Here is a 26704-nt window from a genome sequence, read left to right on the forward strand (position 1 = left end):
TCGCTTAGCACAGGGCTGTGAAGTCCAGGTTAGCTCCCTGGATGTCTTAGAATCAGGTGGAGTCAGGATAAACAAAAATCCTTGGTCTTTATTCTAGATCTTTATGGGAGGAAGTGAAGGGGATGAACACAAACTCTCCACAACCTTCCTTCTCCTCGTCCACTGCCAAAAGTGACTCTGGCTTGTCTTACTCCACCCCCTAACCCCACCTGCAATTCTCTGTATACACCAAAAGATCAAGCCAGTACAGAACAGTGAGAAGGGCCATTTTCCAAATATATGCTGATATAGTATTGTCCAATTGGTAATTAGCCTTAAGTGCTTGGATGTCTGATTCCAGCACACCTATTCAGAGTTTCAGCCCTTTACATCTCCTGTTTTCTTTTGTTTTAGAACACAGGTGGTCACACCATCCTGACTTCTCAGGAAGGGAGATGAAAAGCACCAAAGGGAAGTGGGGAGTCAGGCCAGATATTGCTAGCAGGTTTCTGGCCTGAAGGGTCTTACTAGAAACAGTTATGCACAAACCCATCACCATGGGAGGTATTACACAAGCACATAGCAATAATGCACAGGCTATTAGTGGTGACTCCCCCACAGCTAGTGCAGGTTCAATGTGGTGTAACAAACATGAATTGTATGTGCAAGTAATGATATAATAAACAATATGAATCAACATGGTGTTGTAAAAGATTTCCAGAAATCCTAGAAGGAAGCTATGTAAACAGCAGTCACACATACGCCTTCTTCAGCAGCCAAGAGATACTCCAAAACCAATCTATTGTCCATTGCTTCATGTGTCAGGGAATCCAATGATTCCTGCAGATTTTGAAGTCCCACAACAATCTTATCATGTTTCAGAGAATCCAATGATTCCTGAGGGTTTTCAAGTCCTACAACAGTCTTATCATGTTTCAGAGAATCCAATGATTCCTGAGGATTTTTAAGTCCTACAACAATCTTATATCATGTCTCAGAGAATCCAGTGATTCCTGAGGGTTTTCAAGTCCAACAGTTTTTGATGTCCGTGAGTCAAACTGCCAGCCTCTTTCAGTGGTGGGCACAGTCAGTGACAGAATCACCTGATGTTTCTTGGATCTTTTTCATTTCAAGGGTCTGCTCTGTCTCTCTCCAATGGACAGGGCAAATACGGCTCGTTGGCACCCATCTGATTCCTTCTCCATCTGTAGAGCTACAAGCAAACCCTCTCCCCCAAGTAGTTAACCTATCTGGTCCCTTCCATTCACTACTTTCTGGGTCTCTCCACATGACCTGGAGATTATCTAAAGATAGTGGAGCTGCTCATACTGGACACTGCCCTTCTGGTGGGTTATAAACCTGTCGGCCTGAGCCAGTGCATCTTTGTAAAAAATCAAGAAGTTAATAGTATAAAGAGCTAGATTTAGAAGTTCTCTAGGATTACCTGTGGCTCCACCTTTCTTTTGTTTTTGGAGGAGCATCTTGATGTCTCTGTTTCTCCTCTCTACTATTGCCTGTCCTTGAGGATTAAAGGGTATGCCAGTGGTGTGTAAAATCTTATAGTGTACACAAAAGTGTGCAAAATGTTAGAAGCATATGTAGGTCCATTGTCTGTTTTTATTGCTTGTGACACACCTATGTTAAGAACTGTTGGATGGAATTGGCCAATAGCTGTAAGTCAATAATTTCCCTGTACCAAGATGACAGGTCCAGAATCTATCACCCTGAGCCCGAACATGAGGCCTTCCCAGCAGTCCTTGCTTAATGAATGCCTAATGGACTGGAATGCTGAAGGTCACCCACGATTAGGATTTGAATCCAGGCTCTCTTTCTTGGCTGGACCTACCTCACTCCTCCCTTGTTTACTTCTTTCCTCCTCCTCCCTTGAAGCAGCAGCCTCCCACCTTAGTCCCACAAGGCTTCCCACACCCTCTCCCCAGCTGGCAACTCTACAATGGGCTCGGTTGTTCAACAAAGGAAATCTCAGACTCTGACACTTGTTTTCTTGGCTGATCAAAGGCTTTCTGGGGGAAAGATGAATGGCAGCCACTTTCTGAGTATAGTAAGGAAGAGTCCTCCCAGCCAAGAGTATGAGAAACCTCTCTCCCTCACTGAATCAAGGTCACACTCCGGCGTTATTCTGACTTTCTGCTGTTAGGCTTTCTATAGGTTTGACGGTGGCAAGGTTTCGATTCTCTCCCACCTGGACTCCCAGCTCATTACTCTAATACACTGATGATTTGTAATCCTCATCTCATCAAAATCCCTCCAGAGGGATCCCTGAGCACTTACCCCTGGCCATAATAAGCATCCTGAAATCAACACTAAAAGCCCTTTGTCTGCTTCTCTGCAGAGAGAGGAAAGTGCTGATCAAGCAGGATTCTTGCCATGAATGAGATTGATGAGCGAGTGGTAAGTTCCTGGAGGGCACCGTGCCCACTTGCCATGGAGTGCCCGGTGTGCCCAAAGTCATCGAAAAAACCCAGGCCTGTCCTTGGCAAGGCTACCAGTATAGGTCAATTCAATTCAATTCAACCTGTATTTACTGATTCCTTGCCAGGCTCTGTGCCAAGCAGTGGGCTTCCCCACAAGAGCAAGATGGCCTCCTCCTACCACATGCTTGTATTTATAAACGAAAATGGCACCTCAAAGACCAGCGACCCCTTCATTTACAGATGTGAAACTGAGGTCTAAGAAGTTAAAGTGATTTAGCCTCAACTCCCATAGATAAGAAGCATATCAGAGGATGGATTTGAACCAAGAGCCTCTGACTCTTGAATAAATGCTTTTTGCTTTTGCTTTATCTATCTGCAAACCAAGCCACCATCCCCATTCTTCCTCTCCCTCCCTCCTTCCCTTTCTGTGTTGTCTCCCTTCTTCCCCCCTACCCATTATAATGTAAGCTCTCTAAAGGCAGGGCCCACCTTGTTTCTTTTTAAATATATCTCCAGCTCTTAGTACAGTGTTTGGCTCACAGTTAGTGTCTAATAAATGTTCTACGGCTCTATCCATCTAGCATGCTGATTTCTTGGAGGGAATATCCAATCAGGGTGAAGGGAACTTTATAACACACTCTCAACCTCTTCAAATTATGTTGTACAGATTATTTGTGTGCATGTTATTTCCACAACAGAATGTGAATTCCTGGAAGTCAAGACCTATTCTGAATTTGTCTTTGGATTAACCTAACATTGTAGGTGCTCAATAAAAGCTTGTTAGATTAAATTAGGCTAACCTGATTGTTTTTGTTTTTTGTTTTTTTATTTTTTTACCCTGATGTGATAACTAGGTTTCCTTCAGTCTTGATCATGGAAAACATAGCTGATGCTATATATGGTGGGAGTCAATATTATCAGGGATCCCTTGTATCTCTTGCAGCTTCCAGATGAGTGATTTTTATCTCCCGAGGCTCATTTCCTCATCTGTAAAAATGGAGGTAGTCCACAGTAAAAAATGACCTACTAAATAAGGATATTATCTGCAGTAAAAATCATCTGTAAAAATGGGAGTATGACCTTGTAGAATCAATTCTATGAAGCTGTTGTAAGGGTCATGGAAGATCATTATGAAAAATATTATTTTTGTTTTTATATCACCATCATTTATAAATTCTATTCCCCTCTTCCAGCCTTCCCTCATAATAAAGAGTTAAAAAAGAAAAGAAAAAAGAAAAAAATGAGGAACTCCCCCTCCAACATATCTATGGATTATGATGTTATTTGCCACAAGAAGATGATTGACAAACAAAGTCATAAAAGCCTAATAAAAGTCAGTTATGGATGAGACCCAAAAGAGGAGGCATTTTTCAGGGTATACAAGAAGATTTTCAGGCAAGCTGATGAGCTGGAAAGCTCAGAGGCCTGTCCAAGTCTTGCTAATGGGCAAAGAATTTAAACATATTTCCAGCTTCTGAATTAAAAAGAGTCATCTTGGTACACAGGCCTACACTTAGTGGCCAGGAGGCCCGCAAAAGAAAGCACGGACCTATTTAAGTTTAATACGAGGCCTTTTACTTTGGAGGTTTTAAAGGAATCACTGAAATCTCTCTGCTGCAGAAGATTTTGACTTCAGAGGCTCCTGTTCTGCTGTTAAAGACTCTTAGGTGGGTGTGATAGCCTTGAACCAGAGAAAGAGTTTGATGGGGGACAGGAAGTGCTCTTAGGGTCTCAAATGATCTCTGTCAATGAAATATGGGTTGTTATTTTTCTGCAAAGGAAATTAAAAATAGAGTTGTAGGATTTAGAATTGAAAGACATTTAGAGATCATCTGTACCATTCATTTTTATAGATAAGGAAGCAGAAGCTCAGAGAGGAAAGGGGGCTTTCTCAAGGTCACACAGCTAACCAAAGCAAGGTCAGCTTTAGACTCAGGCCTTCTGATGCTTCCCATCACACCATGCTGCCTCTTGTCACTGGCACTCCTGGAAATGATGCTGAAATGCCCCTAACCATCAGTTTGACTCTCTAATTTTAAGCCTCGATTTAATAAGAGACTTTGTACAGCTTGGCTTTTATGATTTAAATGGACTTTCAAATTGGGCTTTAACCATATGATCTAACAAAATGGGCAAACCTCAGTCTGGAGAGACAAAGAAGAAAAGCCCTGAAAGTTGTAATTAAAATTCTCCCTTTTATCCCAAGCCTCTTAAGGCAATTACCATCAACTTAAAATGCTCTGATTTTTATACCCCAACCTCAAAATGTTGGAAAGAAAAGCAAATACGACTAGAAGAGCTAGAGTGCTAGGCATGAATGTTCTACAGTGAGGTTGAAAAATCTCTAGGTCCCCTGGAAATAATCTCAAGAAATTCACAGTAACAATAACTGACATTAATGTCGCAATTAAAAGATTTCAGAGCACTTTACAGCAACCTGGTGAGGCAATATTGATCATTTAAAAACTGACCTGTTTTATAGAAAATCTTCCTTCCCATGCCCTCAGCTCTTCAGGTTTGAAATAACCTTATCATGAGGTGGTAGAGTGGGGAAAGTATTGGATATAGCATTACAAGACTTGTGTTCAAATCCTGGCTCTTTCCCTTTGTACTTGCAGCTACTTACTAGTTCACTTCTCTGGGGCTCAGTCTCATCATGGGTAAAATGAAGGGGGTCACCTCTTAGTTTCATCCAAACATTAAATCTGTGATCATAAAGTCTATCACTTCATTTGAGCTTTATCCACTGTACCGCCTAGCTTTTATTTTCACATCATAAATATATTTCTTTCTTCTCTTCTGCTCAGCAAATTATCTCTTGTAATAAAATTCAAGGTTAAAAGGGGAAAGGTCAGGGGCAGTCCTGAAAAAAAAAAAAAAAAAAAAAAAACTAAAGCAGCAACTCTGTGAGAGTGCACAATATTCTATACCCATAAGTCACCACCTCCATGAAGGAGGGATCATTATATTCCATAGATTTTGAGCTGGGACTAGAACGCGGAAGCTGTAGAGGCCTTCTGATTCAACTGGCTCATTTTACAAATTAGGAAACTGAGGTCCAAAGTGATTGTATGACATGCTCAAGATCACAGGTACAGAGGGAGAAAAGTCATTCTGACTCCAGGATTGGGGATTGAATGCCAGCACCAGGAACTTTCAGTTCATTCAGAAGGTAGTGGAGAGCCACATAAGGCTTGGGGGCAAAAAGAAGCAATCAGAATAGTATTTTGGCAAGATAATTTAGGCAGTTGTGTAATGGATTTAAATGCACATAGATTGGCGATGGGAAGACAAAGGTTGAAAGATTTGGTGAGAAGAGCTGGTAGCCTTAATGGATAATGCCAGCACTAGGTTTAGAAAGGAAGAAATAGAAGAAAGAATAGAGAGATGGAATTGACAGGACTTTGAAATTGATAGATCAACCCATTAATCAATAAGCATTTATTAACTTTTAGTGCTGTGCTAAGATCTCTGGGACAAAAACAAGACTATAAGCCAGGAAACTAATAGGATACTGTAGCATCTGGGTGGTTGACAGGGGCAAGATTGAGGGAGAAATTGAGTTCAGTTTTGGAGACAGGAGCCATTTGAAGGTATATTAACCATTTTTAAAATAAATGTTGAATTAAACTCAAATAGTAATATCATTTATATCATTAGTATATTACAATTAAAATAATTTACAATCATGTAATAGATATCTATTATTAGCAATATTATTAATAATATCAAAATATATTTTATATAAACAAATATATAATCACTATTATAAATATTGTATTACATTAATATTATATTGTTATAGAAATAATTATATTGATATTATCAAAGTATTTTATAGGTATTTCTTATAACGATATTATAAATAGCATCATTAATATATAAAACTAATGCTTGATTAATAAATAATCATTTACTGTATGTCAGATACTATGCTAAGAGCTTGGAATACAAGGAAAGGTGAACACGATCCAAGTAGGAAGTGATACGGTCCTGCATGATGGCAGGCATAAAGACAGGGGACAGAAGGGAGAAGATGGGAGAGATTTTATGAAGATGGAATTTACAGATGTTGGCAACAGATAAACTATAAGTGTGGGAGAGAGTAGAGCTGCAAAATGATACCCAGGTTGGGAGCCTGGGAACCTGGGGAGATAATGGTAACTTTTACAGGGAAGTTGGGAAGATGAGAGGGTTTGAAGGTAGAATAGTTTAGTTTGGGACATGCTGAGATGTCTAAGAGGCAATTTGAGGTACAAGACTGAAGGCTAGGATAGAGGTTAGGGCTGGATAAATCAATCTGAGAATCAAAAAGATCACAAAACCAAAAAGTGTACAGGGAAAAGAGAGGAGAACCCCAAAGGAGGACCTCAGCAGACCTTCACACTCATCAGCTGTGACCTGGATGAAAATGTAGCAAGGGAGTTCGAAGAAATGAACAGAGAGAAAAGAGAATCAAGACAGAGTAATGATGTAAAAACCTATAGATAAGTATGAAGGGGACCAGAATTAGGAACAGCACTCAAGGCTGCAGAGATATCAAGAAAAGCCCATTAGATCTGGCAGTTAATAGATCATTGGCAAGTTTGGAGAAAGCAGTTCTAGTTGGAAAATGAGCTCAGATGTCAAAGAATCAAAAAGTGAATGAGAGAAAAGGAAATGGAGGTACCAGTAAGATGGAAAAGCCTACTCTGGAGAGAGGTCAGGCATGAAGAAATAGATCTAAGAGTCACCTGCATGGAGGTGATAAGTAAAATATGAAAATAGATGAGCTCACCAAGGAGTAAAACTAGAGCAAGAAGAGCACCGAACATGGAATTTTATAGGACTCCATGGTTTTTGTTTGGTTTTATTTTCTAACAAAATGTTTCAATAGTATTTAATTTTCCAAATACATGCAATGATAGTTGTCAACATTTACCTTTGCAAAACCTTGTGTTCCAAATGTTTCTGCCAACACAGAAAGCAATCTGATATGTTAAATATATGAAATTTCTCTAAACGTATCTCCATATTTGTCCATGCTGCACAATAAAAATCATATTAAAAGGGAGGAAAACATGAGAAAGGAAAAAGCAAACAAATAACAACAACAATCCAAAAAAGATAAAAATACTATTCTTTGATCCACGTTCAGTCTCCATAGTTCTCTCTGGATATTGATGGTAATTTCCATCACAAGTTTATTGGAACTGTCTTGAACCATTGTTGAAAAGAGCCATCTATGTTTAAAGGGTGGAAGAAACTAAGAAAGAATGATCAAAGAAGTAGAAGGACCATTAGTCAAGGAAGCCAAGAAAAAATCAAGAAAGAGAAGGTGATCCATAATGTCAGATGTGAGATTAGGAACACATTCTAGTCTTGTGAAGTATCATGAACAAAGGCAAGGAGGAAGCAGTCAATGCTGTTAAGAATAGAAGGTAAGGAAGTTAAGGAAATTGCGAGATTGATTTTGGAACCTGACTGAGCCTGGGGCACAGAGTCAGGGATGTAGATTGGGGCAAAAGGCTTGAACATCAGACAAGCAATCGAGATTTAATACAGCAAGTAATAAAAGTCATCGAAAGCTCTTAACCTGGAAAGTCAATTAAAACATGCTGTAGGAGACAGCAAGATGGGTTTGAAGTTCAGTGAGTTTAGATCTCACCACTGCTACTTACTTGCAATTTCTTAAGTCATTTGATCTCTCTGAGTGAGCCTCAGTTTCTTTATCTGAAAAAAAATTAGGAATGATAACTAAGCTTATTGAAGAATGAAATGGGAAGAATGAAGTTTTGCAGATGTGAAAGATCTGTAAAATGGGGAGTCATTCTAGGGAAATGTGCGGAGGGAATGGAGGTTAAAAAAAAGAATCTGTTAGTCATTATTAAAATATCTAAGTGAAAGAGAAGAAAAAAGGAGGAAAAAGAGAAAGGAGTAAGAGGGAAAAAAGAAAAAAGAAAGCTTTGCAGATGTTAAAAGTCTGTAAAATTGACTGACTTTCAACTACAAATTCTCGAGTTTACATCCTGCTTTAAAATAAAGGGTGTCCCAAAGTTTTAGTGCAGTTTAACATCTTAATAGTTGAAAATTCTTCTTAAACTTGGGACACCATCTACTTATTAATTAGCTGTGTGATCTAAGAAAAGTCCCCTCTCCTCCCAGCCTCAGTTTCACTATCTGTAAAATGAGGGTTACAATAGCAGCTTTCTCAGGGAAATGTTGTGGGACAATCAGATGAGCTAAAATTCATAAAGTGCTTTGCAAACTTTAAAATACAATATAAATACTAGCTTTTCATATAATGATGGTATTACTGACAAATGATGAAGAAAGCTTTTTGGGATCCAGCAATGGCAATAGTAAGAAAAAGATCAATTTGGGAGAGCTTAGATTGATCTAGAGCTTTGATGGAAGAGGTGTAGAGGCATGAGTCCAAAATGAAGGCTTGGGAGGTAGGAAATAGACTCTTACTAAGCATTTACTCTGTGCCAGATAATTTACAAATCGTGTCTCAGGTGAGGCTCTCAGTTCCAATTTTGCCTCTAGTGCTTGTGTGACTCTGTGAAAAACCACTTAATCCTATTAATCCTCAATTTCATCATCTGAGAATTCAAAAATCCTATTGTTGCTGTGGCTTCTTAATCCTTCCCAAACTATGTCCAAGATGATGTCTCTTCTCCAAAGTGTCAGTTAGGAAACTAGTTAGGAAAGGAAAATCTATTAAGCACCTACTGTGTGCCAGATGTTGTACAAAGTCCTTGGGAATTCAAGGACAAAGAAACAAGTAAAAGGACAGTTCTGGATCTCAAAGACCTTATGCTTTAACTGGGGCAGACATCACAGAAAAGGAAGCTGAAAAGAAGGAAAGGGAGAAGTAGAGAAATCAAAGTAATGTTAGTGGGAAACTAAGACTAGGCTATTCTGGGTCCCTCCCCCCTTCCACCTCCATTTAAATGGAAGTTTTGGAGCTCATTGTTCTACCCCCAATCAGAGACAGTAGAGTTACTGATATGGTGGAAGGAGCACTCCTACCAAAGCTGACTCAGTGTTTTGGAATGAAATTAAGAAGTTATTGAAATTAGAGGGCTCCCAATTTAGGGTTAGAGTAAGAGAATATACTAATATTATTAATATTATTATTAATAATTATTATTTAATTAAGTATTTATAACTTATGATCAGATATATCAGATATAAATAATTTCTGATAATATTAATAACTGGCTATTAATTAATATTATTAATATTAAGTTCAGTCTGTGACTCAGTTACTTCATTTGTAAACTGAGGATAAAAATATCCTTAGCACTTGTAAGGATCAAATGAGATAATGCATATGAAGCAATAGAGCAGCTAGTGGAATAGCACTGGATCTAGAGTCAGGAGATCTGAGCTGAAATCCCATTTGCAGCACTTAATAGCTATATGACCTTGGATAGGTCACTTAACCCTGTTTACTTCAGTTCCTCATCTGTCAAATAAGCTGGAGAAGGAAATGACTAAGCACCTCAGTATCTTTGCCAAGAAAACTCCCAATGGGGTCACAGAGAGTTGGACATGACTGAACAAAGCAATATCAAAATCCCAGGATTAGGGACCTCAGAGTTTCATTCTAGGATGTTGAGGACTAGGGAGATGGAGTATCTTGCCAAAGGTCCCACAGGAAGTACAAAGTGGAGAGATTTGAACTCAAGTCTTCTAAAAGCAAGGATAAATTGCATAGTAGCAGAGAGCAACAAAAAGAGGAGGGGAAGAGGACAAGAGTGAGGAAGGACCAGGGTGGGAGGGAATCTAAAGGGGAGGCAAGCCACAAGACTAAATCGTGATACTGGAATGATTATTAGCACATTTGTTGTTCAATTCTAATTCTCTGTGACTCCTTTTGGGATTTTCTTGAGGACGATACTGGAGCGATGTGGTCATTTCCTTCTCCAGTTCATTTGACAGAGGAGGCAAACAGGGCTGAGTGACTTGCCCAGGATCATACAGCTTCTAGTATCTGAGCCAAATTTGAACTCAGTTCTTGCGTTCAGGCCCTGTGCTCTACTCTGATGGGCTACCCCTTATTAGCACAAAATAGCTGCTTGATGTTTATTGTTAGCCTAGAATGTCAAAGTGAGCAGGGACATTAGAGCTCATAGCATGAAAGATTTAGAGCTTAAAGGGCTAGTTTTAGGGGTTGTTCAGCCCAGTGATGTAAACTCAGGGGTCACAAAATCAAACATGAGGCTCCCTATGGGTTGCATGTTGATTTAGAAAATGACCCATGTTTATTAATCTATCAACACATTAAAATCAAGTAGGAATTATACTTTAACCTGGTTTGGGTCCTACCTGGGAGTGCTGTGGCTTGTCCTTGACATCTCTGATCCAGCTCAACCCTCCTCCCCCATTTTGCAAGCAAGTAAACAGACCTGGAGAACATGATTTGACCAGGGTGAGTTATCTAGTTGCATCCCTTGAGACAAGTCTGCTTCTCTTCTCACTAAACCAGGCGGCTTCTGCTAGAATGGGTTACAAACATCCGTGACTTTACTGCTGCTTGTGAGGGGGTCTGGGAAGAGGTTCAGTTCTGCCCTGACATAGAGCTATGTGGCCTTTTGGTCCCGCCTTTTCAAAGCCCCTCGGATTGGATGATGTCCTTTAACCTCTCCGACCCTGTTTCCTCGTATTTTATTATACTCAGTCTTGTGTCTCTCAGACAAGGGGGGATGTCTATAGATTTCAAGAACAATTACATCTTTTTAGGCACAGTCCGAAAGGAAGCGGACTCTCCTTCTTGAAGGGATGGTGGGAGCCCAGTAAAGTGGGAGTCAGGTCGGCTGCTTGCCTGTGCCTAGGGATAGGTGGCCGTCTGGGGATCAGGGCACTGTTTCTCCAGTAAGGGGCCATGACCTTCAAGCCCAGGGCATAGCAGAGGAAAATTCCTTGGGATAGCTGCCTCCCTGGGGCCTTGTCAACTGCATCAGTGAAGGAAAGAAAGATGGTTTGCAGTCCCTTTTCTTCCTTACTAAATGGCAGTCCTTTGAGAGGGTATTGGGGAGAGAAACAGAGACAGAGAGACAAAGACAGAGAGACAGAGACAGAGAGAGAGAGGAGAGGGGGGAGGGAGGGAGGAGACAGAGAGGTAGAGAAGGAGGAGGAGGAGGAAAAAGAAGAGAGAAAAGAAGAGGAAAAGAGAAAAGAGGAGGAGAAAGAAGGAAAAGAAAGGAGAGAGATTTATTATTCATGCCTGTGATGGCAGTGTGATGTAGAGGAAGGGAAAACTGAATATGAATTCAAAGGTTTAGATTCCTTACTCTACTCCCCGTGTGACCCTGGAGCAGTCACTTAACTAAAACTGGGCTCAGTTTTCCTCATGTGTAAAACTCGGGGGGTCAGACTAGATGACCTCGAAGATCCCTTTCAGTCCTAAAGATATATGGGCACACACTAAACCTTCCCAAAGCCAAACTTTCAGCAGTTATAAAGCTGTTCATGGCAAGGAACAAAGATGGATTTCTCTTGAGGGTCACCACATAGAAAGCAAAAAAGAGCAATAAAAGAACAAACAAAACAGCATTTATTGAACACAAGCAGGGAGGACGCTGGGCTTCCAAGCAGTGAAGCCGGACAGTTCCGGGTCTCGAGAAGCTGACTTCTGGAAGAAGGTGCTGCTTGCACGGAGATGAGCCAGTCAAAAAGATAAGCTCCCAGCCTCGGTTTTTGCTCCCAGCCTCCGTTTCTGTTCCCAGCCTGGGTTTCTGCTCCGAGCCTCAGTTTCTGCTCCCAGCCTCTGTGTCTGCCCAGAGCCTCCGTTTCTTCTTCCAGCCTCCGTTTCTGCCCAGAGCCTCCGTTTCTGCTCCCAGCCTCCGTTTCTTCTTCCAGCCTCTATGTCTGCCCAGAGCCTCCGTTTCTGCTCCGAGCCTTCATTTCTTCTTCCAGCCTCCGTTTCTGCCCAGAGCCTCCGTTTCTGCTCCGAGCCTCCGTGTCTGCTTTAGAAAACTCGAGAGTCTGACTGTTGTCAGAAGCTTTTTGACAAACGGCTTTACCCGCTCGGAGTTCCCGGAAGGCCCTGCGGAGGTTTGCAACAAACCAAAAGCTGAGGGCCGCGATTGAGACCATTGAGTTTGCCGAGTTTCGTACAAGTCTAGGAGTTTCCTAAAGACCTATTGCAGTGATGTCTTCCTGTGCCTCAGTGTTCCCATCCGGAGGATGGACTGAAGTCTCGTTCTATGAGCTCGAGGAGGCCTTTTAGCTCCGTCCCGCACTTCTGCTCACGTTAGCGCTAACACTGGCACGAATTGCTCTGGGTGTCCGTCCGTCTCGGGACCGAAGGCGAGGAGGGAGGACCCTGAAGGGATGCGCTGTACCCAGCTCGCCCGCCTTCCCCTCTCCGCCCCCCCCCCCCCCCCCCCTTAGAGCTCGGTCTAGCTTTCTGCCCGAAGTCTGGCTCGGGTTCTCCTCCCCCCGCTGGGGCCAGTTCCGCGGCAGCAGTTTGGGAGGAATGTTGGGGGAGGGGGGCGAAGCGTCGACCCCAAAGCAGTTCTCCCCCGGCCTTTAGAGAAGGACTGCGAGCTTGGGGAGGGGGGAGAGGGGACTGCGAGCTGGGGGCGGGGGGGAGGGGAAGGAGAACTCAGTGGGAAAAGACAGAGCAGGATCGCCGGGGAAGGGAGCAGGGAATGGGGGGAGAGCGAGAGACTGGAGGGGAGGAAGGAGGAGGGGGAGAAGCGCCGGGGCGGAAGGAGGACCCGGGGCCCGGGGGCCGCCCCGCGGGGTGTGGTCCGGGCGCCCCACCCCGGCTCCGGGAGGGCCGGGCCCGGCGGGAGGTGGGCGGGGCGGGGGCGTGCCCGCCGCTCGGGGCTAGCGGAGGGAGGGAGGGAGGCGGCCGGCCCCCGCTCGCCCGCCCGGCTGCCGGGGGTGGGGCCGAGGAGTGGCTGCGGCGCTGGCCAGCAGGTGACCCCGGGGGGGCCGGAGCCAGAGCTGCGGGCCGGCAGCGCCGGAGGGAGGCCCCGAGACGCGGACCTGCACGCTGACCGCTCGCTCCGGCCGAGGGCGGGAGAACGCGGAGGGCGGGCGCGCCTCACCAAGTTGGCCAGGGCAGAGCGAGCGAGCGAGGGAGCGAGCGAGCGAGCAAACTTTGCCTCCGGAGCTCCCCGGGCGGCCGGGAACATGGCGGCAGAGCCCGGGGCCCCGGCCACTGAGACGCTCGGCCCGCGGCAGCAGCGGCGGAGGCGGGAGCTGCCCTGCGAGGACTAGGGGAGCCCCGAGGAGGCGGCAGACCCCCCCCCCCGGCCGCTCGCCATGGCGCGCTGGATCCCCACCAAGAGACAGAAGTACGGAGTCGGTGAGTGAGTGACCCGGGGGCTCCCCGGAGGTGGCGGGGCGCGCCGGGGGGGGGGAATTCTGGGGCAGCCCGAGCTCTCCGCCCCGACTCTGCTGATGATGCCCCCACGGGGGAGGAGGGGAGATCCTGGGGCAGCAGCTGCCGATGCCCCCCAGGTTGCCGAGCCCCCCAAGCTTCTGATGTCCCACAGGGAGGAAGGGAATCCTGAGGCAGCTCCTGGCCCCCCAAGCTGTGATGCCCTCCCAGAGGAGGAGGGGATTCCCGGGGCAGCTCCTAGCCTCCCAAGCTGCTGATGCCCCCCAAGTTTCTGATGTCCCCCAAGCTTCTGATGCCCCCACAGAGGAGGAGGAGAATCTGGGGCAGCTCCTGGCCCCCCAAGCTGCTGAGGCCCCCACAGGGGAGGAGGGGATGCCCGGGGCAGCTCCTAGCCCGCCAGGTTGCCGATGCCCCCAAGCCGCTGACGTCCCCACGGGGGAGGGAGGGGATCCTGGGGCAGCTCCCACCCACCCTCCCTCGGCTGTCGACGCCCCACGGGGGAGAAGGCTGCTGCTGCTCCTGGCTCGGGGAGGGCAGACTTGTAGACTTTGGTCCGTAGGGAGCCGAGCGCAGTTCCGGTTCTGGACTGCGGCTTTTGCAAGATCCAACTGAGCGGACTGGCTCGTCCCGCGCTGGGGAGCCGTTCCGGGGAACAGCCTCAGCTTCAGTTTCCTGGGCTCGGACTGTCCGGCCCAGCCTGCCTTCCTGCCCCCAGGGGAGGGCGGCGTGGCTGATGCCTTGCGGAGAGCGGGCTCCGGACGGGTTCCAGAACTCGGCTGGGCTTCCCGGGAGCGCAGGAAGGGGGACCAGGCCGGGAAGGGCCACTGGGGAACGCGCCTAAGTTCGCCAGCTGGCCGCGCGGGTCCGGGAATGAATCTGAACGTGGCTCCTCTGCGTGGCGAGAACCCCGGGCTCCCCTCCTCCACTGTCCCCATTAAGTCGTTCTCACCTGTTCGGCGTTATCCACGCGCCTCTCGCTGCCCGGGCTGGCTGTTTGAAGCAGGATCATGTGTCCGGGCTTTCGGGAGGCTTTCTAGTGTTCCGCACAGTCCCGGCTTTGCGTTTAATCCCCCTGGAGTTGAGGATTGGGGTTTGGAAAATTACTCTGGCTAGGTCAGGGCTCGGTGCTGATCCTCACCGGGGGCTGGGGAAGCCCGGGGATCCCTTCCCACCGAGATGTCCTGAAATGTATCACATACAACCCCGGACAAAGGAAACTGACTCCGCTGAAATGCGCTCGTTACAATGTAGGTTCGTTTCCCGAGTTCGGGGACGAGAACTGGACCTAGGAGACGTCTCCCGGGACTTGGGAGACTCTCTCTGAAGGGGAATTAGAAGGGAGCCTGGAAAAGGAGGGAGGAGGTGATGGGAGAGACAGGAAGTGGGGCTGGGGTGCGGAGGGCGTGGGACTGGACACCAGAGTCCTGATTCTCAGTCAGCCTTGACCGGTACTTACAGACAGGACACGTCTGAGCACATATGATTATCTGGGGCTGTTGTGTGCGGAGGGTGGGGATCCCAAGTGCCCTCTGAACTCGGCATCAAGGCTCAGGAACAGTGGGAGGGAACACCTAGGCTCTTCCTCGGCGCTCCCAGGTGTGGTTTGGACTTTAAAAAATTTTTATTTAATTAATTTATTTTATAATTAATTATGTAAATTCTAAATTTAATAATAAATTAATCAAGTTAAATAATTAATTTAATTTAAAAATTAAAAATTAAATTAAAAAAAAAACGACTTAATACTTTTGCCACTTGTTGGAAATCTCCCCCTCCCCACTTTTGACAAAGAAAAACACTTAAACAAAACGAGTTTCCTCCCTCCCTGAGGGACAGTGCTTAATGCTGCAAACATCTGAGCTTCTTAAAGCTGGAAACACCTTATCAACTCCAACCTTTTCATGTTAAAGATGGCAAAACTCAGGCTTTGGGGGGAAAGACTAGCCCCATTTTGCCCAGTCTTCTGAAATCAACAGGATCCTTAAATTCATCCAATCCCCCATGCTTTTGTTGTTCAGGTATTGTAGACATAGCCAACACTTCCTGGCCGCATTTGGGGTTTTCTTGGCAAAGCTGCTGAAACAGTTTGCCATTTCCTTTTCCAGTTCATTTTACTGATGAGGAAACTGAGGCAAGCATGATTAAGTGCCTTCCCCAGGGATACAGAGACTGAACGTGGAGTCTTGGCAAGTCACTTAGCCTCTGACAGCCTCCATTTACTCAACTGTAAAATGAGGATCATGGTAGCATCTACTTCAAAGAGTTGTAAGGATTAAATGAGATATTTGTTATTTTAAAAAAATTAATCCAGCACCTGGCACATAGTAGACATGGAGATGCTCTTCTAACAGTTTTTCCCTTTGTTCTTTGCACTGTGTCTTAAATATTTAAATCTTTCAAAATGATGACAATGACAATGTTGATAAAGAAGACCATGATGAAGATGATGAAGGCATTGACAATAATGAGGAGGATGAGGATGAGGATGAGGATGAAGACAATAGTGATGCTGCTGATTCTTTTTCTTCCAGTGGGGAAGGAATTTACTCTTTACCATAGATTGTTTTGTGAGCTTTTCAGCTTAGGAGAAAACCAAGAATATGTGATCTGAGGCAGATTTTTTTTTTCAGAGTGAGAATTTAGGGAAATTGTGGGAAGGTATCTGTAGTTAGTCTTGCAGTTAATACTTCCAGTAATTCTTTTATATTGTGTAGATGTGTGTTGGGAAGACTTCCTCATGTCCTCTTTTGCCCATTCACCTCATCTCAGCTTTCTTGGTAACTTGGTAACTGCTATTATTATTATTATTATTTTATTATTATTATTATTATTATTATTATTATTATTATTATTATTATTATTGCTGAGGCAATTGGAGTTAAGGGATTTTCCCAGGGTCACACAGCTAGGAAGTATTAACTGTCTGAGGACAGATTTGAACTCAGATCCTCTTGACTTCAGGGCTGGCATTTTATCCACTATACCATCTAGTTGCCCCTGCTCTTATTATTTAGGGAAGGCTTTCCTCTAAAATTTGGGCTAGGTGTAAACTGAAGAACCAATACATTTACATACATGTATGTATATGTACAAATATATCACATACATACATAAACATATAACTACGCTAGGATGACCCTCATAACTTGGTGAGAAGGGGTCAGGAAAAGCTTCCTGTAGAAACACTAGTCTTGAAAGTATCTCTGGATCTTAAGAGGAGAAAGTGAGAAGGAAGAGTGCTCCAAGTATGGGAGACCATCTTTGCAATATTTAGGGGAAAGAGCACTGGTAGAAGGGGCTTCTTGGAGAAGATAGCCTTCTAACACAAATGGAATGAAATGAGAATTATAAAAGATACAAATGAGGAGGGAGAGCTTTTTAGGCACAACCAGAGCAAAAGCATGGAGTCAGAAGATGGGATCTGTTTTTTTGTTTTTTTGTTTTTGTTTTTGTTTTTTTTTACAGGGTCAAGAGATCAGTTTTGCTAGAACTTGAAATACATGTGAGGATTTGAAATTTGATTAGAAAAACACATCTTTTTTCCCCTTTCCTCTTCTATCAGTATCTAATAGAGAAGCACACAGTAGGACAACTTGATCTTCTCCATTGAATATCAGTGTGTCATAACTGCCATTCATTGCACTAAGGTCATGGAGAAAATAGAAAAATCAAGATGTGGCTTGTGCCCTCAAGGAATTTATGATCCAGTGGCCTGAGTGTGAATGAATCAGCATTAGAGCCATCAATTTCTTTATTGCATAAGCAGCATGTCTGCTGTTCTTTTGTTTCTATCCTTTAATGAATATTTGTATTCTAGTTAAAGAAAAAAAAAAAGAAAATTAGATTGGAATTGGATTGTGAAAGGTTTTACATGGCTAGAAGAAATCTGAGGAAATGGGTATCTGGTCATGTTCTCTTTAAAAACAACAATACTACAGAGGAAATTGTCTCATCAAGAGGAAGTTCCTTGCCTGCAAAAGTAGCTGAGTCAGGATTTGAACTCAGTTTAAACAATCATAAATTAAGAAGGGACAATCTGAAAGGATCTCATGCACAATTGGAAATTATCTAGTCCATCCCCATTCCCCATCTCCAATCCATGTCCTCATTTTAATAGAGGAAGTATCTAGTTAAATGACATTTCTGGTGTCATATAGGCAAGTAAATGGCTGAACAGGAATTTGAATTCAGATCCTTTGACTCTTTTGCTTCAGTAAGAGCATCATCTACCAGTACTGGCTGGAGAGTTAGGGAAATCAGGACTGGACTCATTTTCTACTTTTGATCTTGGGGGAGTGATTGAATCATTGAGCTCCTCGGTGCAGTAAATAGAGGGCCAGGCCTGCAGTCAAAAAAACCTGAGTTCAAATCCAGTTGCAGACACTAATTATACAACACTGGGCAGGTCACTAAGTTTCCTCATTGATAAAATGATTAGATCGGTCAGTGTGGCCTTTTGAGGTCCCTTCTCCTCTGAAATTCTCAGATACTTTATGAACTCTGGTCATACTATTCAATTGACTTAAATACAAGTATTTATTAAGCACTTGCTGTGTATTCTGTTTGAGGATACAAAGATAACAACCAAACAATTCCTGCCCTCTAGGAACTTACCTTCTAGCGAGGTGCTGTTCTTGGTGCTGAAGACAGAAGAAAAAAAAAAAAAGATTCTCTGTCTGCCTTCAAAGATCTTCTATTCTATTGGACGAAACCAACACGTTTTTTAGAAAAGTGAATAAAAAATACATGCAAAGCAATGTCTTGATATCCCAGGAGAGTAGGGAATCAATAATGGAGTGGGATGAGATCAGAAAGAAAATGTTACCCTCAGTTGACTCTTGAAGGCCCCCTCAAGAGATGAGCAAGAAAAACTTCTGTAATCCAAGAAGAGGACAATGGTGGACTTTGCTATGATATCTATCACTTCAACTATATTCTGTTGTTCAGAGCCACCCATGATTGGGAAGAAAAGCTGTTCTCCACATGTAGGCCTTTCTTGCTAGCCATGAAAGTATTTTTGGACAAACAGCGAAGGGGAGGAAACATGTCATTTCATGCTTTCTTTGGAAAAGAGTTACCAACTGTCCATTTAGTAGTTGAGTTGTACCTGTCATTTCATGCTTTCTTTGGAAAAGAGTTACCAACTGTCCATTTAGTAGTTGAGTTGTTGAAAGATTTATTTTAAGCTAGCTATGAAATAGGCTATTTGTACCAAGATTGGGTTTGGGAAATTTCTAATTTATGGAGGCTTTACTGTATAATTCAGTGTCTTTGTGGCAGTCAGAAATGTGTTCTGGGGGGTGTTAGAGACATTTTGGAAAACATTAGCTTCTTTTGCAGTCGTAAACCATTCATTCATCTGTCATAGTCCCACTGGTATACCTACTCTTAGTTTTATAGAATTGTTGTTTAGTCATTTTCAGATCTATCTGACTCTTTCTTGGCAAAGATACTGGAATGATTTGCCATTTCCTTTTCCAGCTCATTTTATATATGAGGAAACTGAGGCAAGTAGGGTTAAGTGACTTGCTCAGAATCATTTAACTAATAAAAGTCTGAGGTCAGATTTGAATTTAGGACTTCCTGACTTCAGGCCCACCACTCTATCCACCGAATCATCTAGCTGCTAGTCTTATAGAAAGGCTACCCAAATTGTTGTCTTATAGGACCAAACCTGGCTCAGGTACCTATTTGGTGATCTTTCCTGAGGAGATCTATATATATTTTGAGACTCCTCTTTTACCATGGGATTGGAGCTGGAAGAAACTTTGGAGGTCATTTAGTCCAAAGTCTCCCACTTAGTGGGGCGGCTAGGTGGTGTGGTGGCTAGAGCACTTGGTTTGGACTCAAGAAGACTCACCTTTATGAGTTCGAATGTGGCCTCAGACACTAGTTATGTGACCCTGGGCAAGTCATTTCACCCTGTTTGCCTCAGTTTCCTATTTATAAAATAAACCAGAGAAGGAGATGACAAATCACTCCAGTATCGCTAAGAAAACCCCAAATGGAGACATGAAGAGTTGGACATGACTGAAAAACAACTAAATAATAACCAATTTTCTACTGAAACAGGATTACCCTTCCAGTCATCCAAGTATGAAGTCTTTCCCTTTGTTTCCTTTGTCCCATATCCAGTTAATTGACAAGTTTTGGTAGTTCTACTCCCACATCCAACTCTCACGTCTGTCCCTTTCGACTCACACAGTCACTACCCTCCACCCTACTTTAGATTCTTTTTTTTTTTTTTTTTTGAGGTTGGGGTTAAGTGACTTGCCCAGAGTCCCACAGCTAGGAAGTATTAAGTGTCTGAGACCAGAATTGAACTCAGGTCCTCCTGAATTCAAGGTTGGTGCTTTATCCACTGTGCCACTTAGCTGCCCCCTACTTTAGATTCTTATCACTTCTCACCTGGACTGTTGCAATAGCATGATAACTTTTCTCCCTCCCCCCAGTTTTTCCCTTCTCCAAGTCCTTCACACAGCTACAAAATTTATATACACACACCTGACCGTTCTATTTCCTAACTCAAAATCTTGAATCTATTGCCTCTAGATTAAAATAGAAACTCCCCAGCCCTTCTACCCTCCACATTATGTTTCCTACCTGCTTACTAAAGACTTGCTCACTATTTCCAGAACATGGACATGGACCTTTTACTCACTTTGCTTTTGATGCCTTGAATGTTCTCCCTTACTAGAGTGCCAGTTAAAATTCTTTCCATCTTTCAATGCCCAGCTCAGATGAATCCAATGAGAAGTGATCCTAGCTCTTCTCTTTGTATTAACTCTCATAACCCTTGCTGTGGTCTTGAAATAATCTCTTTCCTCTAAATCAAGGTCTCTTAACCTAGTGTCTCTTTCTTCACTACCATTACCAAAAAGAATAAACTTTTGATGACTTAATGCAATATCATTAGTTTTTTCACCATCTTATGCATTTTATTTTGGGTATTTAGAGACATTATTTTGGAAGGGGTCCATGGGCTTTGCCAGGTGACCATGAGAAGCTGAAGAATAGGTTTAAATCCTCCTGCCACTAGATTTGTATCATGTTTTATGCTCCCTAATCTACTGCAAACTTCAGAAGGGCAAAGACTCTATTGCATTTATCTTTGCATCTCCCTTATTTCAATGAGTCACCACGGTCAAGTTATTAATCATCTAATGTGTTGATAATTAACCTCTTATGTAGGATCTAGAATTAGAGGTGGAAGGGACCTCAGAGTTTGTAGGGCCCAACTCTCTCATTTTACAGATGAGGAAACTGAGACCTGGAGAGGTTAGGCAATCTGTCCAGTCACACAGGTAGTGGATATCAGTAGAACAGATTCTGAACTGTGTATTCCAATTCCAAAGTCTACAGTCTGGGCTGGACCCAGGATCTCAGCTTTGGAAGCATTCCTTGGAGACATCTAGCATCTCAGTCATTTATTAAATATCCATCACATGACATCCTTTCTCCAAAATATTCAACAAATAGTCATCCAGCCTCTGTTGGAGACTTTGTTTCCTTCTTCAGTGGGTTAAGGCAAATGGAGGTTAGGTGCCCAGAGTCCCACAGCTAGTAAATGCCTAAGGCTAAATTTGAACTCAGATCTTCTTGCCCAGACTCAGCATTCTATCTACTGAGTCACCTCTCTGATCCAATTTTGTGGAGAATTAGAAAATGTTTGCTTCCATCAAGCTATAAATTCATGTCTTTATGATGGACCTGTTTGCTCTTGGTTCTATCCTCTAGGGCCATATTACAATAATTTTAATTCCTCCTTCACATGATAGCCCTTCAGATATTTGAAGATAGCAATTATGGACTCCCTCCATCCCAAATCTTTTCCAGGTTGAACATCCCCAATTCCTTTAAATGGCATGGATATGGACCTTCCCCTTCCTGGATTGCTCATCTCTAATATTCTACAGATTCTCATTGACCTTCTTTTGTGGTACCCAGTGTTGAACACAGTACTTTAGATGTTGTCTGATCAGCACATAGTACAGTAGGACTGGCCACCTTATTCCTAGAAGTTATCCATCCCAGGATCAAATGGATGACTACAGCTAGAGAAAAGGCTCAGAGATGAGGTGGAGTAATTAAATGAATGGAACAATTATTAGGTTCCAGGGTGATATTGAGAGTTAGCATGGTGAGACCTTTAATAATGTACTCATAGTTGCACAAATATGGATTACTGTGAGGAGACAATGCAACAAAATTTCTAAGATGTTGGTGATCAAGATGTATACTGATAGGGGGCAGCTAGATGGTGCAGTGGATAGAGCACCAGCCTTGAATTCAGGAGGACCTGAGTTCAAATCTGGTCTCAGACACTTAACACTTCCTAGGTGTGTGACCCTGGGCAAGTCACTTAACCCCAGTCTCAGGGGGAAAAAATGTATACTGATAAACTGGTCTTCCAAACTAGGTCAACATCTCCCTTTACGTCTAGTGACTTCAATGTGGGATTGGTAGTGGACAACAGCAATGGGATGGAATGATTCAGGAGGATCATACATTTAGAGTTGAGAAGAAATAGAAGCCATCTCCTTGGGTACCAAGCTTCATGTTGGTATTTGGCAATATTGCCTTCAACAGCGAGTTGGAAAGGGCTAGAAATGTCCCATTTTTAAAAAATTAGTCAAAACGAAGTTGACTATATCTTAATAAATAGGAAACAAGATGTGACTCATTTCAGAATCAAGAATCGGTGCACATAAAGATCATTCCCAAGCTAGAGCAAAGGTCAAAGTCAACAGCAGATTAGAGGGATAAATGAGAAGGTAAAATCTATCCTTATTGGTATATTATAGTAAGTCCTTGAAGCTAACAAATTGGAACTATGGATAAAGGTAAAGATGTGGGTTTAGGTTATCACTGATAGAACTTTAATCATTATAAAGCAAGCAGAGGATACCAGGAACCACCTTGGCCAGAAAACACTCGTTCTTTCTGTCCAGAAGAAACACAAGTCAAGCAAAGATAACAATGGCTTGGACCATACAGGAAGAGCTCTTCAAGCTACTTAGAAAACCACATGTTAACATTATCTATTTTCTGTTGTATTTTGGGCAGCTAAGTGATGTAGTCCCAGTCCTAGAGTCACCAAGATTCATCTTCCTGAATTCAAATCTGACCTTATTACTTATTAGCTGTGTGACCCTGGGCAAGTCACTTAACCTTATTTGTCTCACTTTCCCCATCTGTGAAATGTGCTGGGGAAGGAAATGAAAAACTGCTCTCGAATCTTTGCCAAGAAAATCCTAAATAGGGTCACAAAAAGTCGGACATGACTGAAATAACTGACAAAAATTATATTTTCATTTATTTTATTACGTGTGTTTCAATTATATTTTAGTATTATTCATACATCTTTCAAGTGTTATTGGCCTGGACACCTCTGGCTTAGGCTTTATGTAGGTAACAGAGGATTCAGAATATCAATAACTCATAAAATTCATTTGAAAAAGCCCAAAAAAGCAATATCAGGTCAATAAGTCAATAATTAAATCATCACTCCAGGAGGTGATATAGAAGAAATTAAGACAACAAATCAAATGAAAGTAGAACAGATTATGCAGTGCTTCTATGTGTCTGTAATGATATATATATATATATGTATATATATATATACATATATATATATATATAGAGAGAGAGAGAGAGAGATATATATATATATATATATAGAGAGAGAGAGAGAGAGAGAGAGAGGTATATAGATTTTTTTTTTTAACTTGGAAAACAATTTAATTGACCACACTTGAACTACAGCTCAGTGTCCAATATTTTATATAAAGAAGTTAAAATGGCACTTAAGATAGGTCAATGAGATTATTTGGGTGAAACCATGTATAATAACAAATACATACTAGAGACTATGATTGTCGGACCACCAACATTTTCAAGTAATTTATTATTTATTTATTAGCATTCTTTTCTTTTTTAAAAAAAATTGAGTCCAGAGTCTTTCCCTCATTCCCATTCCTCTCCCATCTTCTGAGAAGACAACTAATGTGGTATCAATTATACATGTAAAATCATACAAAACACTTCTATATTAACCATGTTGGAAAAAAAAGCAAAAAAAATTTAAAAGATGAGAAAATTATGCTTTAATTTGTACTCCGTATTCATCAGTTCTCCTTCTGGAGGTGATGGCATTTTTTTTTTACCATGAGTCCTTTGGAATTGCCTTGAGTCACTGTACTGATCACAGTAGCCAAGTTTTTCATACTTGATTATCATTACAAAATTGATATTACTGCACACAATGATCCCCCAGTTCTTTTCACTTCATTTTGCAACAATTTATATAAGTTTTGCCATGGTTTTTCTGAAGTCACTGCCTTGATTTTCCCTGCCATTGTAGTTTATAGTCATTTTTAAATTTTTGTTTGCTCATTTTTCTAGCCTATTTCTTGACTTTGAACTTTATGTTAAAGTCAGTGTTTGCTCACCTGGTGGTGGGGAGGCGCTGTCTCATGTTTTAGGCTTTTGGGGGGGCTGCTGTTTTTAGAGCTAGTTTTGAAGGCCTGCAAGTTTTTGGTATTTCCAAGGTAGTGCTCTCCTGTTCTCCTTTCTACTCTTTATCCAGGAAGGGCTCCTGCTCCTCTCCAGCTAGTGCTCCTCTTGAAGCTGGAACTGTGACTTGGATCCCTTGTGACTAATCAGAAGCACTCCTTTCCATTCTGGAACTGGAATCAAAAACTGCCTATGGATAATTGACTTACTAGTTCAATGCCATCTGTACCCAGTGCCAGCAAAGGGTTTCCTGTAATCTCTTCTGATCTCACCTCCTTATTTTTTTATGGCTAAGATCCCATAAAGCTTCTATGACTACCACTGTCAAGGCCATTGCTGGGTTTGCTGCCATATTTTGGTCCCACTGTGGTGCAATAGACTTCTGCTGACCTCTTGTCTTAGGCTGGAAAAACTTCTTCCTCTGACCTTTTGTTAGTTCTGCTGCTCCAAAATTCGATTTGAACATTAATTTGAAGTTGTATGGAGAGGAACATTGGTATAGTTCATCTGAGTTGCTGACTGTTCTCCAACACCTTGGCTTCTGATTCCTGAGGTGGTGATTTTAAAAACAATCAGAGATCATTTTATGTCAATAATTACCAACCAACCCATAGTCCTTCTTTCTCAGCTCTATAAAATCATCTTAAGAATGGTCTAGGTATACGTCAAGGGTATGCTTGGCAAAAATATGAAAGGAAAACATTTTTTTTACAATGGACTATGGATGTGGAGTTGACTAACAAAAAACACCAGTTCTTTTGCATGCTTTCTAGAGGTATTTGGTTCATGAACTCTGTAAAGAGATATAGAAATGTGAGTTGCTACTAATTTTGTCATTACAATGATGACTTCGGTGATATCCTTACTAGCTGTGTAACTAGAAATGAGTCATTTCACCTTGTGAGCCTCAGTTCATTTCTCTGTAAAATGGGGATAAAAATATCTATTAGGATCTAGTGATAATGATGTGTTTGATGTTTCCTCCAAAATTTCAAAGCTTTTATATAGCTGGATTAGAGAACAGAGTCTTGGTTCTGGAGTTAGGAAAATCTGAATTCAAATCACTTACTAGTTGTGTGATTCTGGGCAAATCACTTAATTTCCATTTCTGCCTCAAGTTTCTTCAACCATAAAATGGGGATAATAATAGTACTTAACTCCCAAGGTTGTTCCTCACAACAATTTATATATATATATGAAATTTAATTTATATATAATGTAATAATATATATTATATAATTTGTAAATTATATATAATATAAACATTAAATAAATAAATAATATATATATATAACATAATTTATAAATAATTTTAAGTTAATAATTTAATATTTATAAAAAGCACAGTGCCTGGAGCATACAGGACACTAATGCTTTTTTTTTTCCCCTTCTCTTCCCTTTTTCTCCCTGTGCCATATTTCTTAGTTCTGTTATTATCGTAAGGGGCAAGATAGTATAGTCTATAGAGAAATGATTTGGATTCAGGAAGACCTGGATTCAAGCCTTGCCTCTGATACATATAGTCTTTTAGATCTCATTGATTTAATTTACTCTTTGGTGGCCCCTAGGCAACCCTTGTAAACTATAAACGACAGAGAAGATGCAACAGGGGATTGGCAGGAGTTCTGACACCAGGAGTCCAGTGAAAGTCTCAGGCCCCATTTTTTAAAAAATCATCCTTGTCATTTTCGTTCCTCCCCAGTTCCATTTTGGAACTTCTTGGACAGTAACGACAATGCTTAACGCACAAGTCATATTGTATTTTGCTAATGACTGTCATTTTCCAAAGTTCGGTCCAGAGGGCTTCTGTTGTCTGTTTTTGGGAAGCAGAGAGGGAAATCAGTGTTGTGCTAATTGTTCATTTATTTTTTTCAGAGTAACGTACAGGCCATGTCCCCTTGTATCCTTGGCTTTTTTCCAGGGCTCATGCTATTGTCAGGATGCTTGGCACCCAGTTCCCAATTGAGAGACAAAAGCTGGTTTTGTCTTTCCCCGGAGCCCCGTGCCATCCCAGCCTTTTCATGATCCTGTTGTTCAAATGGCCTCCTGTTATTCCCACTTTTCTGCTTGTGCTGCTTCTGACTGTCATTTCACATTGGATTAAACTTCCTGCCTGGACCCAGCAGATGTGAATGTTCCATCCTGGGCTCTTTGATCTCTTAAAAATCTTAACAGAGATCAAAATAAAGATGAAAATTAATTCAATCTTGAAAATGATTTTCTCAGCAAAAGTGAATGTACCAGATGGGCAGAAGAACACAGATGCTCTTAAAGGAGACAGGAGGATCATTGAAAGAGATAGGATCATAGAACCACAGCTGGAGTAACATGTCTTCCAGCCCTTCATTGTTTTTTCCCTGAGGCTGGGGTTAAGTGACTTGCCCAGGGTTACACAGATAGGAAGTGTTAAGTGTCTGAGACCAGATTTGAA

The 26704-nt window shown here is 42.3% G+C and overlaps 1 protein-coding gene and 1 long non-coding RNA gene across 3 annotated transcripts in view; one reads left to right on the forward strand and one right to left on the reverse strand.

The window, feature by feature from the left end:
• Positions 1 to 3233: 3233 nt before the first annotated feature.
• LOC141553958 (uncharacterized) lies at positions 3234 to 15209 on the reverse strand. Its single transcript, XR_012485740.1, has 3 exons — positions 14708 to 15209; positions 8075 to 8126; positions 3234 to 3401 (listed from the first exon to the last, which is right to left on the reverse strand). It is a non-coding gene; the product is annotated as an uncharacterized LOC141553958 (long non-coding RNA).
• The window catches only part of DOCK5 (dedicator of cytokinesis 5), a 241128-nt gene continuing 227745 nt past the window's right edge, over positions 13322 to 26704 (forward strand). The window contains exon 1 of one of the 2 annotated variants that reach the window (XM_074285430.1): positions 13322 to 13722. In XM_074285430.1, the coding sequence (XP_074141531.1) occupies positions 13680 to 13722 (43 nt within the window). In that variant the 5' untranslated portion in view covers positions 13322 to 13679. The remainder of the gene's footprint in view (positions 13723 to 26704) is intronic. The other variant, XM_074285431.1, reaches the window with a different exon arrangement.

Source organism: Sminthopsis crassicaudata, chromosome 2 (genome assembly GCF_048593235.1).
Source record: "Sminthopsis crassicaudata isolate SCR6 chromosome 2, ASM4859323v1, whole genome shotgun sequence".
Classification (NCBI taxonomy): domain Eukaryota; kingdom Metazoa; phylum Chordata; class Mammalia; order Dasyuromorphia; family Dasyuridae; genus Sminthopsis; species Sminthopsis crassicaudata.